This window comes from Macaca nemestrina, chromosome 2, assembly GCF_043159975.1.
Source record: "Macaca nemestrina isolate mMacNem1 chromosome 2, mMacNem.hap1, whole genome shotgun sequence".
In the NCBI taxonomy this organism is placed as follows: domain Eukaryota; kingdom Metazoa; phylum Chordata; class Mammalia; order Primates; family Cercopithecidae; genus Macaca; species Macaca nemestrina.
In genome coordinates this window covers 64,097,615-64,116,627 of record NC_092126.1, presented here as the reverse complement: position 1 = coordinate 64,116,627, position 19,013 = coordinate 64,097,615, and the positions used below count along the sequence as shown (strand labels likewise).

Sequence of the window (19,013 nt, the reverse complement as noted above, 5' to 3'; positions counted from 1 at the left end):
AGATCAGAAGGTAGAAATTATCTTTAAAAATCCTCACTGTGCTTTGAATAGTAAAAGTTATCAAAGTGAACTTTGATGATGCGACACCATCTTATTCTTAGGAGTAAGCAAAAGAGGCACAAAGATGAGCCTGTATTTTCAGAGACACCCACCACTATGCCTATGAAAGTCTGCAATATCTCCCAGGAAGGCTTTTTTTTTTTTTTCCTCTCCTTGAGACAGAGTCTCCCTCTGTCTCCCAGGCGGGAGTGCAGTGGCACAATCTCAGCTCACTGCAATCTCCGCCTCCCAGGCTCAAGTCATCCTCCCACATCAGCGCCCCCACTCCCCCTCCCCCTAGTAGCTGGGATTACAGGCGCAAGCCACTACACTCAGCTAATTTTTGTATTTTTTTAGTAGATATGGGGTTTTGCCATGTAGCCTCAAACTCTTGGCCTCAAGTGACCTTCCCACCTCAGCCTCCCAAAGTGCTAGGATTACAGGTATGAACCACTGCGCCCAGCCCCCAGGAAGCTTTCTAAGAAATGACTTCTTTCAGGGAAGTTTTACATGTGGTTGTAACTGTGGTCCTATCTGAAGACTAATGAAACACTAACGAGGTTTTTATAAGTTCTTTACTACAAAACCAAATGACCACCCAAAGGTACGCTTAGGGCTTCCCATTTGTTTTGGGGACCCCTAAGACCACCCACATGTCCAGTGATTCACCAGAAGGACTTGTGGGAGTCAACATATATTTATCCACAGAGTATCTATTCATGAGCGCATCAGAAGCATGTACATGAATTTCTCCAGATTCTGGAGCATTATCCACCTAAGAGTTCCTTTCTCTACCAGCAAAAACTGCAGTAATGTATGTACAGCTTCTGCCTGGGGAGACCGATTAGAAAGAAATTCAGCATCCAAAGTTTATATTGGGGCTGGTCATGTGGGCACACTTTGCTTGGCAATTAAAAATTCCAGACTACCAGAATACAGTAGATATTCACTATAAATTGTATTGCTTGTAAGGATTACGCACAGTGAATCTTCCTTATCTGTTAGGAAATGGAGAGAACATTCCAAAGGCCACGTTCTCAGATGCCAGTCAAGGACTAAATTTGCAAGCATGCCCTTCTTAAGAGTAGTAGCCTTGGGCTTGCTATATTATTTCTTCTCTGCACACCGTGTTTTAAATCTTCTGTTAGAATATATGCTGTAGGAAATAGAAAAGTTAACTTTTATTTCTCTTTGTATACATGGCTCAGGAAAATGAGGCTAACCTCAATTTTTAGGTACTGTTATCATGAAAGTTATTTATAACAATTATCATGTTTAGATAGATATTACCGTTACTAATAGTATTATTGCTGCCAATTTTAGTAGTAATTATTAGTAGTGGTGACAATACTATTAATTTTTATAGTTAATATAGTATATAGTATATATTATTTTACAGAATATTCATATGTTAGTAATATATTCACTGATCTTTAACAAATCTTTGAAAGATTTTAACATGCTGAGATCATGAAAATTTAAAGAGATTCTTTGTTTGGTTCCTTGTCCTCTAATATGTTACATTTTTTAACAGGACAAACTTACTGCAACTTGAAGGAGCCAACCATGGATTTGAGGCGCGTGAAGGAATATTTCTCCTGGCTTTACTATCAATACCAAATCATTAGCTGCTGTGCTGTTTTAGAGCCCTGGGAGCGATCTATGTTTAACACCATCTTACTAACCATTATTGCTATGGTGGTATACACTGCCTATGTCTTTATTCCAATCCACATTCGCCTGGCTTGGGAATTTTTCTCAAAAATATGTGGATATCACAGTACCATTTCTAATTGATCTTGTTCACGTTCAGTGAAATGGCATTGCATATTTATATATTGCTTACAACTTATTGATTTAGGTAACTATTGTGTCTTCCTTCACTATCTGACCTGAAAAGCACTCTCTTCTCTATGCACTCTTATATTCCGCCTTTCTGCCTGGAGTTTGAAGTAGATGTCTCTTTAGTTTCTTTTGCACACGCCACATTGTGCATCAGACCATAGATAATACAGTGACTTTACCTCACAAATCAAATTCTCTCAACACAAATCTATGAATTTAGTTTATTTAAAATCAGAACAATTTCCTACAAAATTTTTTTTGGAAAATAAGCTCATAACAGACCTACCAGAATCATACTTAAAGTACTCCCTTGACACTTATTCTATACTGAAGGGTAAATTTTTAAAATTCTTTTTAGGCTACTGTCAGAAGTATCCTATCTTTGTTTATGATGTATAAAAAGATGTGAAGAAATTATATGGAACCCCTAAGTCTTATTTTCTAGTAAACTGATGATACTGGAAATTCTTTTACTTCAAATACAAAAGAATAAGCTGGAGGCAATTATTTCCTTTCATACACAGTTCATGAATTGTTTTAAATGCTTCTTAAAGCCTGGCTTTATAACCGTTTAAAATCAACAATGTTGATTTTAGATAACCAAGTAAGTATTATAATACAAAATAATTTTAAGTGTAGGAAACTAAAGTATAATCAAAGTAAATTCAGATATTGTGATTTGTGGTATTGCCTTGCCTTGCATAATGCTGGGGGAAAAAGAGAAAGGAAATTGTTTTCTTTTTGTGCTTTTATTCAGCGGAGGGGAAAAAAGCATGTATTGGGCCACAGGAAGAAAAGCTAATAAGTAGGCTGGAAGTAATATTCTACCAGCAGGAACTCAACAGCTCCAGTTAAGTGCTTTGATATAGTGGCTCTTTTGCAGAGCCAAAACAAGATTTATTAAATTTCCTTCAAAGTGTTTATCTTTAAAACAAATACAAGGTTTTAATTATACTGCTGAAGTGAATGTGAATGCCAAAGACTAAGTTTTATAGTTTTGCTTTCCTCCCAATAAATATTAATGTATGTAATTCTAGAGGGTAAAAATGTAAATAGGTTTGAACAATATTTGCACCCTTGTTTGTGTTATGAAAAAATTTTTTCCAAGGCGAGCTGGAGAGAAAGATGTTTGGCATGCCAAATTAACTTGCATGTTTGTTAAAAAAACAAACACATGTTTTGAAGAGAAACCAGATCTGAACATGTATTTGTTGAGTTTTGCAAAATAAAATTAATTTTGTAAGTAAATATCTACTTCCAGATTTACTTTTTTTTTTTCATATTGCACTAAATATCTAGACGGTACATTGCATATTTCTCCCTAGCATATCATTTCTTACTAATCCAGTGTGGTAACGGGTCTTAAAATGGTAACAAAAACCTAACATTTATCAAGGGACTTCTCCATGCTGGACACATTTTCCATGTTGGAGTAGGTGCAAAGATCTCCTACTTACAGGTAAAGAGCCTGAAACTTGAAAAGGTTACATTTCTTATTCAAGGTGGATTAGCTACCAGTAGCATAGCAAGGATGCAAATCCAGGTCAGGACCACACCAGGCCCTGCAAATATTTTGTACACGAAAGCCCAGGGGAGGACAAAATGAACAAATGAAAGTTGATGGGATGAGTGTCACCAACGTTTGAAAGTATAACTCCATCAAATAAAAAGAAGAGCATTAGGAGACAGCCAAGGTTGGAGGAATGATAAGCCGAGGTCCTAGCTGTCACTTTTTTTGCTGTACCTAGGATGCTGTGTTCACCCATTTCTATGCTTCCAAAGCCCACGTGCCTATTTTGAAAGATTGCTTTCACTTCTAAATATTTAAGAGAATTCTCAGTTAAGCATGAACTTGGATGCATTCCCAGTTCATAATGATTCAACACCCTTATATACATGGACCCCTGCTAAGCACTCTTGGAATTCAATCACAAAGATACGGCAGTGACCTCAAAAAATCCTCCGTCTAAAAATAAGAGAGTTAAAATAAACATGAATAGACACAGCAAAGCTTAATAAAAGATTATTGCACAACACCACCCCAGGATGTCACTTCGAAGGTGTTTCTTATGAGCGGTCAAAATAATAATACAGCATCCAAAAAACATAATCAAAAATAGTTTGGGGGAAAAAAAACCTATCAGCGTGTAGTGGGAAAGAAGAGTAAGCATTACTTTCCCTGCCTGCTAAGTTTATTTTCCAGACATGGCAGAGACATTCTTTACCTTGACCACAGTTTGCCTAGATTAGAAACACTTTTCGTGTGTCTTTCCTTTGCTTCCATTACTTAGATATTTCAATGATGTGTACAGAACTTTAAAAACAAGAAAGGCCAAAGGTTCCATGGTCCCAGTGAACTTGCATTTGTCACTCACCAAACGAGAAATTGTAAAATGTTCTTTCCCTGGCATTGGCCAAGTCAACAATTACTTTTATCTGCTTGTGCAACAAAAAACACAAAATGTCAACATATCAGGCAGTTTAAGTATCAAGATAGGACTAACCAATCTTCATTAAGTTGTTTGCGGGAAAAAAAAATCACTCATCCGCATTTTCTGTTTTTTTCTTCTTCCATCACAAATATATTTAGATCCTCTTACTGGAGTGATCCCCAGTAAGATTTGTCCTTATTTCTGAATCTGCTGATACAGAGCTTAGCAAACTCCCACCCAAGAGGACATTATGTAGCTCCTTCTACCCTGTGACCACACAAAAACAAAGAAGCTCAGTGTTTGTATTGGGCCAACCTCAAGATGGACAGCTCCTGGCTATGGACCAAAAGAGTAACACTCATTCATTCATTCAATAAATTTATTAAAAGTCAACCATGTATTGATGGATAGATAGAAGGATAGAAAAATGAAAACATATGTGATGAAGAACATATAACAATAGAAACTAGATGCTAGGTATACAGGCATTCATTGCAAAATTCTGTTAACATTGTGTTTGAAGTTTTTTACTTAAAAACATAGGGAATAAAATCCTACCATGTGCTAGTCTTTGGGCTTCGTACTAGAAAATGAGAATGAATGAGCGGTCAAAACATCTCTGGATTTATTAATGATACTATCTGGTAGGCAAGATAACAACAACAACAAAAATTCAAGCAAGCAAAATATTTATGAATTGTGATAAAGTTGAAAAAAAAAACACTAGTGTGCTAAAAGGACAGCGACAGGTGGCTGGGGATGATGAAGCCCTTGGGGCAAAGAGAACATAGTTCTTCCAGCTGCAGTAGAGCAGGATTCAAACTTCTCTAATTGAGGGACTGTAAGCAGGGGGATGATGTGGAAGGAATGTGATGTCATTTATACTGTAAGATGATGGCACTGGCTGTGGTGTAAGAGTGGATGGGACAGAGGCATGATTTACCACCATAACCTGTTTCAGACCATGATCCAAGTCCCCCATTCTTTCTGGAACCTCAAGATGGCATATAAGCATCTGTACCCACTTCGGGGTGTTGGGGTAATCATTCTATGATTCTTCTCCATGCACATTAATAAATTTGTCTGCCATTTCTCCTATTAATCTGCCTTTTGTCAGTTGATTTTTCAGTGAATCTTCAGAGGCCAAAAGGGACGTTTTCCCTTGGCCCTTACGCTGTCAAAATGTAAACCCCTGAAACCCTGCTTATCTCTCGCGCCTTACCATGCAAATGCAATACCTTCCTCCCAGTCCTGAGTTATATTTACCTGGGCCAGAGAAGGTACCCGGCTTCAAAGAGGGAAAAGAGAAGTTCATCACCCACATAGCATATTCTGTACCTTTCAGGTGTTGGTTGCCTCAGAATTATGCAAGTGTTCCTTCTGAAGAGCACAGAGAACCACAGCACATGGTTTTTTGCACCACATATTCTCATAAAAACTCACTAAATGAATGGATTGATGAACAAATTAAGCCCTTTTACAACTCCAGAGTAGAGGCATTGAGTCATATTCCAGACATGATTTGTCACTAGCATTTTTATGAAGTCACTCACCTAAGGTGAGTTTTTAAACATCTGGTGAAGGTTTTGAGAGACCTTTCTCCCTCTCCTGTATTCTCCTACCCATTATTCCTTCTCTCCTGCTCCTATTTATTCTCACAGCAATCCCCACATGAGCATTTTTTTAAAAGGGAGGACTTTTTTTAAAAGTTCATTGATGCATCTGTAAAGATCTGCAACTGTTTTCTCCTCAAGTACTGGACCATTTGTTCTCAGCTCTGGTTGTACATTAGAATCGTCTGGGAGCTTTAAAAACTACCAATGCCTGGCCCTGACCAGAGAAACTAAATCGAAACCCCCAGAAGGGAGAGCCCAACATAGTAGTTTTAAAAACTCCCCAGATAATTCTAATACTTGGCCAAGATTGAGAACCACTTTAACAGACTTTTAGTGAATGCTGATTAAAACACTAAAATCCAGCATCAAGCTGGATGCTCCTCTGTACCGTCCCACTTGCCAGGCTTGTCGAACATGTCTATAATACGATTAAGGCACTACTCTTTCTCTAGATACGGTCTTGATCATAACAAACAGCGCTTCCTTACTGTTTTTCAGTAAAAGTACTCAACACTCCCATAGAAGCTTGAAGTGCTTAATAGTTAGCATCACGCTCCCTGCTACATTTTGTTCCACTTAATGATGTCTTCAATCATTTCATCATGCATCATTTAAAAGCAGTAAAATATCACAAATTATGCTTACAGGCATGAAGCTCTAAAGAACACTCAGTCTGCTGCTGATGAGCTTGGTGGAGCACTTTCATTTACAACCTGAGTACAAGATCGTGTCACAATAATTTGGTTAAGTCAGATAGATAGTACCATCAGCACCGCTGCGGAGCATGCAAATCTGTGCATTTCACAATAATATCACAATAGGGCACCTCATGGATGAATGAGTGTACCTTGCTTCCTTTTGTTTTTAATTACTTGCAGTTATATGTATTTATTTCAACAAACCTATTTGGACCCAGACTTGGCTCCAGAACGGGTGTGGGTTTTTTGTTGTTGTTGTTGTTGTTGTTTGTTTGTTTAAGATTTAGGGAGTACATGTGCAGGTTGGTTACACGGACATGCGGATGTAATGAATATATCGCATAATGTGCTGAGGTTTGTGCTTGTATTGAACCCATCACCCAAACAGTGAACATAGTACCCAAACGGTAGTTTTTCAACCCTTGCCCTCCTCCCTCCTTCCCTTCTTTTGAAGTCTCCTGTGTCTATTGTTTCTCTCTTTATATCTGTGTATACCCCTTGTTTAGCTCCCACAGATAAGTGACAACATGTGGTATTTTATTTTCTGTTCCTGCATTAATTCGTTTAGGATAATGGCCTCCAACTGCATTCGTGTTACTGCAAAGGACATAATTTCATTACTTTTTATGGCTTTGTAGTATTTCATGGTGCATAGGTACCACATCTTCTTTATCCAGTCCACCATTGATGGGTATCTAGGTTGATTCTATAACTTTGTCATTGTGAATAGTGCTGCAATAAATACACAAGTACATATGTCTTTTTGGTAGAATGATTCATTTTCCTTTGGGTACATACCCAGTAATGGGATTGCTGGATCAAATGGCAGTTTTATTTTTAGGTCTTTGAGAATACTCCAATCTGTATTCCACAGAGGCTGAACTAATTTACATTCCAACCAACAATGTGTAAACATTCTCTTTTCTCCTTATCCTGACCAACATCTGTCATTTTTTGAGTTTTTAATAATAGCCATTCCAACTAGTGTGAGATGGTATCTTATTGTGTTTTAATCCACATTTCTCTGATGATTAGTGATGATGAGCATTTTTTCATATTTTTGTTGGTCACTTGTAGGTCTTCTTTTGAGAAATGTCTGTTCATGTCATTGCCCACTTGTTAATGGGTTTTTTTTTTCTTGTTGAATTGTTTAAGTTCCTTAGAGATTCTATATATTAGACTTTTGTCAGGTGAATAGTTTGCAAATGTTTGTGGCAGAAAATTTTAGTTAGAAACTAAGATAAACAAGTGATATGGATAATGGAAAGATAATCACCCCTCAGAGAGTAGAATGACCCGAGTTCTTCTTGCTCTGCCTACCTGTGTGTGCCCTTGGACAAGGGACTTCACTTCTCTGGGATCCAGTTTCTCTGCTGTGAAAAGAATGACTCCTCTGGGAATAGCATATGTGTTTTTCTCTTATTGGTTCTTGTGATCACTGGCAGGGCCACCCTAGAAGGTCATGCTGTTAAGAACTTTGAAGCTATACCTGCTCATTGGAAAGAATGCCATTATGAACATATCAGTGTCTATCATGAGATCAGTATACCTGCTCATTGGAAAGAATGCCATTATGAACATGTCAGTGTCTATCATGAGATCAGTAGAAAGGAAGTGGACTTTAAGTTCTACTGGGTCAAAAATCATAGAATTACTTTCCTAACCCAGTGCAGTGGCTGGAAACCTGTGGACATAAAACGAAAACACCTACTTACAACACTGTAACAGGTAATCTTTGCAGCCACATAGAAATGTGTACACACATACTGGCAGCTTGTCTCTATATACTCAGGTACGCTTATTCTTCAACTTCAGTTCAAATTCTACCTCTTCTATTAGGCCAACTACATGCCATAACATTAAATAGCTAATATTTATAAGGCAGGTACTATGCATCTGCTCTTCTAAGCATTTTGCATATGTAATTAATTTAACTCTCACAGCAATCCTGTTAAGTAGATATCATTATCCTCATTCTACAGATAGGGAAAGCAAGGCACATTGTTTAAGTGACTTGCTCAAGGTTACACAGTTAGTAAAGGAGCTGAGATTTGAACTGAGGCTGCAGACGTGACGGGTTTAACCACTGGACGAAATGGCACCTTCTACACGTCCACATAAACCATCACTATACCACACTTTTTTCTGCATTCTATCATTCACTGATTCTGTGTGATTATAGGACATCTATCAATGTAGTAAGCACTTTGAGATTTAGACAGAACATTATATAGGATGACCACAGATTCTGGTTTGCCTACCTAGTGCTTTTGGGTGGGGATGAGGAAATTCAGAGAAGTCTTTCTACATAAAGCGATGCCCGAGTTACATCTTAGAGGATGAACAGCAATTAGTCACAATAAAATTAGCAATTAAAATCAGTTTATTCTCTAATATAAACATTCTCCCTTGCCAACTGGTTATATAACTTGGACCTCTAAATATATCTTTCAGTAAATAGAGTTAGCCATCCCTCCTCAAAACTCAAAGAAATCCTCACATTATATATAAGAATAAAGTTCAGTGCTATTATAATTAGAGGAACTTGCTTTTCATATGAAAGTCTTAATATGGAACTTCTAGGTGATGTTCTTGGGCAGTTAGAGAAGTAAAGAAAAATTTAATAAAATTCTTGATTAGGGAAGGAGAAAATAATTCAGGGCAAAAGAGGAAGAGAAATAGTTCCTTCTCACAGTCAAGAGCTTCAGACTTTCTAATAAATCAAAGGTAATGATCCACTAACTTCATGAGGGTGTGAAGAAATAGATGGCACATCTTCGTGAGTCCAGACAAATTAAAACTGGCTCTACTTATATACTCTGTGACCTAGTTTAAGGGTGGTTAGACCAACAGGAAAGCACAGTGACCAGATAGAATAAAAAAGGGCCATATTGGAATAGTATTTTTTTATAATTTTGTCTTTTATTTAATTTTACATTTTTCAGATTTGTTGTAATGATGAATAGTTATTTAAGTTAACCATTATGGTGACTTTATATTACAGTCATGCAAAGATACTAGCCTTGTAAGACACATTTACCTATAAGACCTGAAAACACTGAGAAGCTCAGAAAATGAATGTCAGGGAAGACATGACTGCTTCTCATTTCTGCAAAGGTGCAACAGAATGACTCTGAGTTAATTAACTGCTGTAATAAGATGCTCAAACCAAGCTCAAAAATTATTCTACTCTAAAGACAATCATATAGCCTGGAAATTTGAAGTTACCCGCCTCCAAATGAGGGGCAGGGAAAAAAGTGATAAAACTTATCAAAATTATGAAAGTCTTGCCCTTCCCAGAAACCAACTTAGAAAAAAGAAACAGATCAAAGATGATTTCAATTTATCAGACTAAGTTAAGAACAGAGATCAGGGCCTGGGTAAAAAAGAAAATGATCAGGAGCTTCAGATAACAGAAATAGGGTCTCAAGACCAAGTGAGAAACTCCAAAGGCTGCATTGAGAATGTTGTCTGGAAACTCTATGGTTTCTACCCCAGATAAGGAGAATCTGCAGATTCCAAATTCTTGGCTGCCCTTGGGGTTTAGGGTGGAGGAGGCATTTGGACAACCTAACCCAGTTTCCCAGGTTCAATGCTAAATTCCAGCTCCACCACTTTCAGAGCACACTCCTGGAACCATTCTGGACTTTGAAAAGGTTCATTTGTGAGTTGAAAGGCTCAAGAGAATAGCAGAACAAGTTTCCATCTGAAGTCACCTAAAGTCAGTGCCCACAATTAGAATGGCTTTAAGAGTTACAGCAAACCCAGAGTTCCCATTTACACACTTCTCTGTAAATGGGAATGTTTTGCATAAAGATGTTATGACCTTTCCACTATTAATTTGTTTAGCAAGCCTTTCTTTTTTACAGGACAAAGGTGAACTTGAGCACAACCCTCTATGAATGATCACAAGTTCCATAATAGTATACTTTCTTCCTTTTGCAATTTTTCATGATGTGTGACATAATTTGCTTAACGTCAATAGTGACAAGAGGTTAGAGATTGTCTATTTTTGTCCACTATTTTGTCCTCATCAACTGAAACACTCTCTGGTACCAAGTAGGCTCTCCAAAAAAATGTTTGCTGAAGAGATAATACCCACTCAAAAAGTTGTGAGGACTAACTGAGAAATATACATGAAATACCCATCACAGTGCCTGGCAACTGAAATCAGTATTTGTTGAATTGAGTGAATGAGTGGAGAAGATTCTACTTCACACACTCTCGGTGCCCCCTCCAGGTACCTTCCTACTTCTTGACTTTCTTTCATTACTATACTTTTCAAATGAGTACTCCATGCTTTCATTTCCTCTCTAGTGCCTCTATAATTCTTTACCTTTCCACTCCACTGAACTGATCCCCTCAAAATCCAAACAACTGGCAAACTCCTACTTCCTTGAAACTCTCTTCCATGTCTGTGGTTCCATGACTACAGATTCTGTTGCAACTTTTCCAACACTTTCTTCCTTTCTGTGAGTAACTTTTGACTTTCACTCTCTCGGGGTGAGTCTCAGCAGGACTACCTCTTGAACTTTTGCCTTTCTTCTTTTATTAAATTTTAACTTAGCTATACAAGGCTTCCACTACCATTTTTGGTTAATGACTCCTAAGTTTTCACATCTTCTGTATTTGTCTGACCTGTAGTCCCATATTCCCAACACTGGGAAAATTCTTAAAGCTTTTCATACTCCCTGTAATCCCAGCCTATATGCAACCCTCCATACAGTGTCTGTTTCCTCTCCAGCTCATTTAGGGTAAGAGCCACATCATGGGATTTAGTATCTCCAGCACCTAGCACAAGTCCTAGCACAAAGTAAGGAATAAATGTCTGCTAAACAAATAAAGAAAGAAATGTCCCTAGAACTATTACTAAAACTTTTTAATTTGAATCTCTTGCAATATCTCAAACTTCACACCAATATGATGTCCTTTCCCCCCACTCCACATTTTCTTGCCTCCTGAATTTCTTACTGTCAATGATACCACCATCCACCTGTCTGAGCTTAAAATCAAGTCCTCTTTGACTCTTCCTCATTTCCCTTATATTCATCAAATCTTGAACATTTCCTATAATATTTCATGTCCTATAACATTTCCTATAATATTCATTCTCCATCCTCACTGTCAAAACACAAACTTAGCAAGGCCTCCGGTCCCATCTGGATGATCACAACAGTCTTCCCATTCTCAAGACATATAAAGACTCTCTCTTATCTGCTGCAGGCTTATAGTCTAATAATCTTGACCTGGTTTTCAAGAATCCTCATAATCCAGTTTTCTCTCTTCCCACTACAAATACAACCTCACATCAATATCCATGGCCCACTGTGTTCTTGCCATTGATCAGTCAAGTGATGATTTGTTCCTTCCCTATCTGGGAGATTCCCTGTCTGGAATTCTGCCTATGGAATTCTGCCCACGATTCAAGGCTGAGATCAAATAATTTCTTACATAGGAAACTTATTATGACCATTCTAGTCCTAAGTGTTTCTTTTATTTATTTACATTTTTATTTTGAAATAATTTTAGATTTGCCAAAAAGTTGTAGAAAAAAAAGAGAGAGAGAGAGAGAGAGAGAGAGACTTTCCGTATACCTTTCACCTAGCTTCTTCTAATATTTTTAATAACACGTTGTATAACCATAGTATATTATCAAAACCAGGAAATTAATATTGTTACGACACTATTGACTGAACTACAGCTCTTATTTGAATTTCTTCAGTCTTTCCCTGAATGTCCTTTTTCTATTGAAGAATCAACTCAGGATCCCACATCACATTTGATTGTCTCCTTGGTCTGCTCCAGTCTGTGACAGTTCTCAGTCTTTCCTTGTCTTTCGTGACCTTGACACTTTTAATGAGGGTTCATCAGGTATTTTGTAGACTGACCCTCAATTTGGGTTTACCTAATGTTTTCTCATGATTAAATAGAGGCTTTATACCTTTTTGGAAAGATTATGGCAAAAATGATACTGTGTCTTTCCCAGTGAACACTATCAGCAGGTGTGTAATGTTGATATGTCTCAATACCAGTGACATTAACCTTGACCACTTGGTTACTGTGGTGTTATTGGGTTTCTCCCTTGCAAATGTATTATTCTTCCCTTTATAAGGGATAAGTGCTTTGGGAGAGATATTTTGAGACTGTGCTAATGTCCTATTTCTCCTCAAACTTTTGCCCACTAATTTTATCTGTCACTGGATCTTGTCTGCAATAGTTACTACTCTGGTATTTCCCCAATGATGGTTTTTTATTCCCCCTCTTTTATTTTACATTTATTAATTGGAATTCTTCTGTAAGGCTGTGTTTCTTAATATACTGGGTTTTTGTTTTTATTTTTTATTTTTATGGGTACATGGTATGTGTAAATATTTATGGGGTACATGAGGTATTACAATGCATAACAATCACATCAGGGTCACCTCAAGCATTTTTTATTTCTTTATGTTATACACGTTCCAATTATACTCTTTTGGTTATTTTAAAATCTACAATAAATTATTGTTGACTTTTGTCACCCTGTTATGCTATCAAATACTACATTTTATTAATTCTAACTATATTTTTTGTGCTTATTAACCATCTCCACTTCTCTCCAGCCCCCACCTCCTACCCCTGCCCCACTACCCTTCCCAGCCTCTGTTAACTATCATCCTACTCTCAATATATTGTTGATTTATGTTTCTCAGCAGGTGCCTAGTGTGGGGAGTACAGTCCTGGGGGTCTGGGTATCCCTGTCCAGTCACAACTCTGCTTAAAGGATATCTGACAGAAAAAAGGAGACAGAGGAACAAGAGGAACTAAAGAAGGGAAGGAAGGAGGGAAAAAGTGTCTTTTCCTTTTTCTTAACTATCAGTTACTTTGGAAACGAATAGTATTTTAAGGGAACACTTTCCTTTCAGTGGATTCCCATGTTGAATCCCAAGGAAAGATCCAGAAACAGAAACACTTCTGGCACTTATGCCAACTAGAATAATAAATTTATTATGCACCAGGGTAATGGATTCATGAGGACATTACATGCCATAGAACTTCCATTTTGGCTTTTTCTCTTCCCTTTTATAGTAAGTATATCTTAGGACAGGAAACAGGGGCTTCAAGCCATAGTACAGACTAGGAGATGGGTAACATGGAAGGCTGACATCAATCCAGCAGAGTCTAGACATCCACAGAAAGAATGTAATCTAAGCCTGTCTGCAAAATGGAGAAATATCTCCCTGGCCTGGGCACTGGGGAGATATAAAACCACACAGACTACAGCATCCCATTCTTAATATGGCCAACTTCCTTGCCAGCAGCAGACAGAACCCTGTAAGAGTTTGAAGGTAAGTCTGTGTTCAATCCCTTCAGCAGCGTTCTCCTCCCACCCCCAATCCTATGGCCTCTGTGCCCCATGCAGGGAAGTAGAACGCAGTGCACAACAATTCTCAAACTGGGAACTTCTCACTTATCCAGAGCTGTGGTTGGGGCGGGGGTGGGGGACTATATCACAAACACCGTGAGATTATTTTAATTTTTTATTCTCATATGATTGATACTCTTTAAAAAACGTAGGCATATTCTGCATCAGTTGACCACCTAATAGCCACAAAATGCAATCCCTGCATTTTGTACTGCTATTTTTAATCAGGTTATAACCAAGTGATCCTATGAAGGAATAGCATTTCATTTCTATGTATTCACACGCATAACTGAATGCATTTGAGCCTGCACATCCTGGTATCTAAATGACAACATTCTGTATCTGCTATTGTACTTGTAATTTATTTTAACCAATTATATGACAAATCTTGAGATTTTCAATGATAGAATTATAAGACATTTTCATGGACTGAAACTTTAGTTTTTTAAGTTACTGAATAAACCGAGGTTTACATATGCTGTCATGAAAATGACGGGGCAGTAATATATACGAACAGGGGCAGCTAATGAGGAAGAAATTGAGGTGGATTCAGAATGGAAACAAGGCACCAACATCCACTGGAGGCCAGATTGCCTCATTTTATACTATGCAAACAAAAGTTTACCAATAATTCAAACAAGGAACAATTTGTGAGAGAACTGAGTCATCTTATACACAATAATTCAGATACAGTGGTATGGTAGTTAGTACCATTTGGGAAATGTTGATTCTTTGTATGTATCTACCTCTGTACTAATCAGATTGCAGAAGTTCATTACCAGAACTTACAGTTGTAGAGATACATGAAAAATATTTTTGGTAAATTGTTCTTTAAAAATGTTTCAGTATTGTTTGGGCATGCACTATTACATTGCTTTACTGCCTTTTGACTGGCCATAGGATAAAATGAGAGTATATATTTATTGTTTAAAAGCAAAAAAAAAAAAAAAAAAAAAGATAAAAATGAACTATCATGCTCCAATCAAAAGTCAACAAGTGAATAAAATGTCTTCCTATAATTAAACCCAAACACTGGCAATTTTATTTCAATTATATTAAACTGCATTGCATTAACATTGATGATTTAACTTTTATTTTTAAATTATGTTGTTTCTTAATTTATTCAGGTTTTGTAGTTATGTATAACTATAAAGACACCAGGAAGTTTCATACCTAAATATATATTTAGATATGTATCTATAGATGTGTAGATATATACCTGTATAATTTAAGCCACTGTATAATGAAATAATTCAAATCACTCTGGGAGGGAAGGGTCCAAAGTGAAAGGAAAAAAAACACAAAGTAATAAGAAGTTAAAGGAAATTATTAACAAAATGACCCTATTTACAGTGGATATCCAGCAGAAACAGACCATGGGCAAGTTGCTTTAACTTCTCTAAGCTTCAGTTTACCTTTTCTGTAAGAATAGTTATATATGTACTAAGTTTGTAAATGCACAGGGGAAAAAGTATCTGGAAGAAACCATGTCCCACTGTCAATAATGATAACTTTTGAGAAAAAAAAAAAAAAGTGGTTTGAGAGACAGAGATCAGAAGAACTGAATTGAACTTTTTACTCTATAATTTTACTCTGTAATTTCTGTAATGTTTGAATTGTATACAAGTATACTCATCTAATAGAGTAAAACATAAAGTTATTGCATAAATAAAAGGTCAGTAGAACACTCAAGTAGTGAAAAGAGCATGGACTTTAGCTTCAGAAAACCTAGCACTAAAATTGATTCAGGTGATTCTTACGAGCTGTGAGACCTTGGGCAACTCACTTAATTTCTTTAAGCCTCAGTTTTCCTTATCTGAGAAGTATTAGTAATAATAGCTATGGAGATATTGTGAGGATTAAATAAGATTAAGCATGCAATTCAGACTTGAAATGATCAGGCTTCCCCAGGGTTGCTGGCTTCAGGGTTCTGTATCATTTCTTGTTGTTTTCCCTAGTCAGCAAGTGATCCTTTTCTTCAATGTTTCAAAGTACCCAGTTGGAGTGGAGTATCTGTTTCTTCCTAGACTCCCGCATATTCACTGTTCCATAGTGTGGCTTCAGTGAGATGACCCAGCTCTACAGAGACAACTTCACTGTAGGAAACTTCCAGTGGAAATTTCTGCAAATTTCAACAGATCAAACTCGTGCTTAGGCAACACAGGGAGAAACTTATGTTGTGCCACTTCAGTGGGATGGAAAAAATCCCTCTCCTGCTGGTCTGAAATTCCACCACTGTGATAACTACAGTTCATTCACTGGTGGATATAAAAAATGAAAGTTTCTAATTACAGGTTGCAATTCCAAACTGCCCACTCAGAATTTGTCTGCAAAAGTAAAGGATAAAATTTTTGAAAATGTAATTTTCTCAATCCCTATTGTCAAGTTATTTCCTGCTTGTGAGTTGCTCATAAGTATGTCTTATACAGGCAACAGGGATCAGTGAGAATCAGCCTTCTGACCCTAACAGTAGCTGTAGCCTGGACCACTGCCCCTGCCTTTATTACAGCCTCTCATTCTGCTCCAAAAATGCCACTTCTGTGTTCAAAAACCTGTGATGGATAACCATTTTATTTAATAACCACTGCTTTCAACTTATCTTCTGCTGGGTACTGGTCTAAGCAATTTATAAATATGAATTCATTTAATCTTCACAATCCTCCTATGAAATCTGTTTTTTTTTTCCAGTTAAGGAAACTGAGACACAGATATGTTAGGTAAATAACCCCACGGTTACACAGCTAGTAAGTGGTAGGACTGGCAGTGGAACCCACATAGATAGTCTGGCTCCTAGTCTGTGCTTTTGATCACTCCAGTCTGAAGCTTCATTGTCTAACAAATTAGTACAAAGTTTTCACCAGACTTTGCATTTCTCGGCAGTACGGCCCCAACTAACCTTTTCCAGGGTTATCTCACATCACCATAACATTACACCATCTACTCAGTATCCATTCATCAAAAAAAAAAAAAAAACCTATTGAACACCTTGTGAAGCCACAGCCTAATGAAAAGACAGACATTAAGAAAGAATCGGCAGCTCAAGTGGCCAAGGCAAGATGGGTGAAAGTCAGAGTGGGGGTTATGGTCCTGGAGTTTGCAAGAAGGATGACAGGACAAGAAATATAAATACAAACCTCCTGTATCAACTAAAGTGGAGAAGAAGAAAACACAGGGACTAGATGCTGCCAGCAAAGTGCCGATGAAAATTACTGAAGTTAGAGAGAACTGAAGACTGTCTTCTCATGGAGGAAGAATTCATTAGAAATCAGAAATAAATGAAACCATTAGAGGAAAAGCAACAGGAGAAAAGATTAAAAGTGGATGATCTGAAGGGGGACCCTAAGAGCAGTAGGAACCCTGGAAGAGATCGCAATCATACCATCATTCTACATCTGTGGGCTCAGAACACTACATCAGCATTCTTTCATTTATAGACAAGGATCTGCTGGAACCTGGCTGCTCGGTTCTGCCAAGCCACAAGGTGCATGCAGTGATTAGGGGTGCTGATGGATGACATGGATCCCCTAGTCACAGTGATGAAGGTGGAAAAGACTCCCCAGGAGACCTATGCTGATACTGGGGGAAAGTTGGACAACCAAATTCAGGAAATTAAGGAATCTGTGGAGCCTCCTCTTACCCAACCTGAATATTATGAAGAGATGGGTATAAAGCCTCCTACCGGGTGGGGGGTCATTCTCTATGGTCCACCTAGCACAGGTAGAGCCTTGTAGCCAAAGCGGTAACAAACCAAACCTTAGTCACTTTCTTGAGAGTGGTTGGCTCTGAACTTATTCAGAAGTACCTGGGTGATGGGCTCAAACTCATACTGGAATTGTTTCAAGTTGCTGAAGAACACGCACCATCCATTGTGTTTATTGATGATATTAATGCCACTGGAACAAAAATATATGACTCAAATTCTGGTGGTGAGAAAGCAATTCAGTGAACAATGTTGGAACTGTGGAACCAGTTGGATGGATTTGTTTCTAGGGGAGATGTGAAAGTTATCATGGACCCAAACCAAACAGAAATTTGGATCCAGCACTTAGCAGACCAGGTCGCATTGACAGGAAGATCGGGATCCCCCTCCCTGATGAAAATACTAAGAAGACCATCTTTCAGATTCACAAAAGCACGATGACGCCGGCTGATGATGTAACTCTGGACGACTTGATCATGACTAAAGATGACATCTTTGGTGCTGACATCAAGACAATCTGCACAGAAGCTTGCCTGATGGCCTTAAGAGAGCTACAGAATGAAGGTAACAAAGGAGGATTTCAAAAAATACAAAGAAAAAATGTTCTTTGCAAAAAACAGGAAGGCACTCCCAAGGGACTCTATCTCTAGTGAACCACAGCTGCCATGAGGAAAATGGGTGGGAGATTTCCCAATCTCTGAAAGGGATGAGGCTGGGGAGTTGCCCAGAGGAATCACTGTTCCAGTTTATTTTTATTGGTAAGATGTTCTGTGTGTCTTTTGGAGTAAAATGTGTAAATGCCCATTGGGCAGCCTTCTTATCTTGGTCACTGTGCAGCACTCTGCTTCCCAATAAAGCATGCTATTTCACCAAAAAAAAAAAAAAAAAAAAAAAACAAAAAGAAAAAAGAAAGAAAGAAAAAAGGAAAATCCATTAACAGTACTATGGATGAAGTGTGGCAGGTTTGCATAATGGAAGAATATACAGAAGTGAAAATTAACAAACCACAACCACAGACAACAGCATGGCCCAACCGGCTAAGACTGATGCTGCAAATGCTGGGCTGGGAGCAGCAATGTCTGCTATTGGCAAGGGCACTGAGGCAACGTGCTAGAGAACATGGCCTGTAAAGGGAAAGGGCTGCCTTGGTGATTCTAAGAACTTTCAGCCTCTGGAGCACAGTGTCACTATGGCTTTCCTTGTTGCCCTTCCTTGGTTGATTTCTTTTCCAAGCAGCCAGTTGCAGTACTTGCTGACTTAAATGCTTGTCTATTCCTCCTG

The 19,013-nt window shown here is 37.9% G+C and overlaps 1 protein-coding gene and 1 pseudogene across 5 annotated transcripts in view; both read left to right on the top strand.

The window, feature by feature from the left end:
• LOC105488516 (serine palmitoyltransferase small subunit B) overlaps nt 1–3,132 on the top strand; it is a 35,221-nt gene extending 32,089 nt beyond the window's left edge. For 3 of the 5 annotated variants that reach the window (XM_071091194.1, XM_071091193.1, XM_024794965.2), the window contains one exon: nt 1,574–3,132. In XM_071091194.1, coding sequence (XP_070947295.1) covers nt 1,606–1,836 — 231 coding nt within the window. In that variant the 5' untranslated portion in view covers nt 1,574–1,605 and the 3' untranslated portion in view covers nt 1,837–3,132. Of the gene's footprint in view, nt 1–395; nt 483–1,573 lie in introns of those variants that run through there. The other 2 variants (XM_071091195.1, XM_071091192.1) reach the window with 2 other exon arrangements.
• A 13,956-nt stretch (nt 3,133–17,088) lies between these two features.
• LOC105488517 (26S proteasome regulatory subunit 4 pseudogene) lies at nt 17,089–18,758 on the top strand (annotated as a pseudogene).
• Nucleotides 18,759–19,013: the final 255 nt, after the last annotated feature.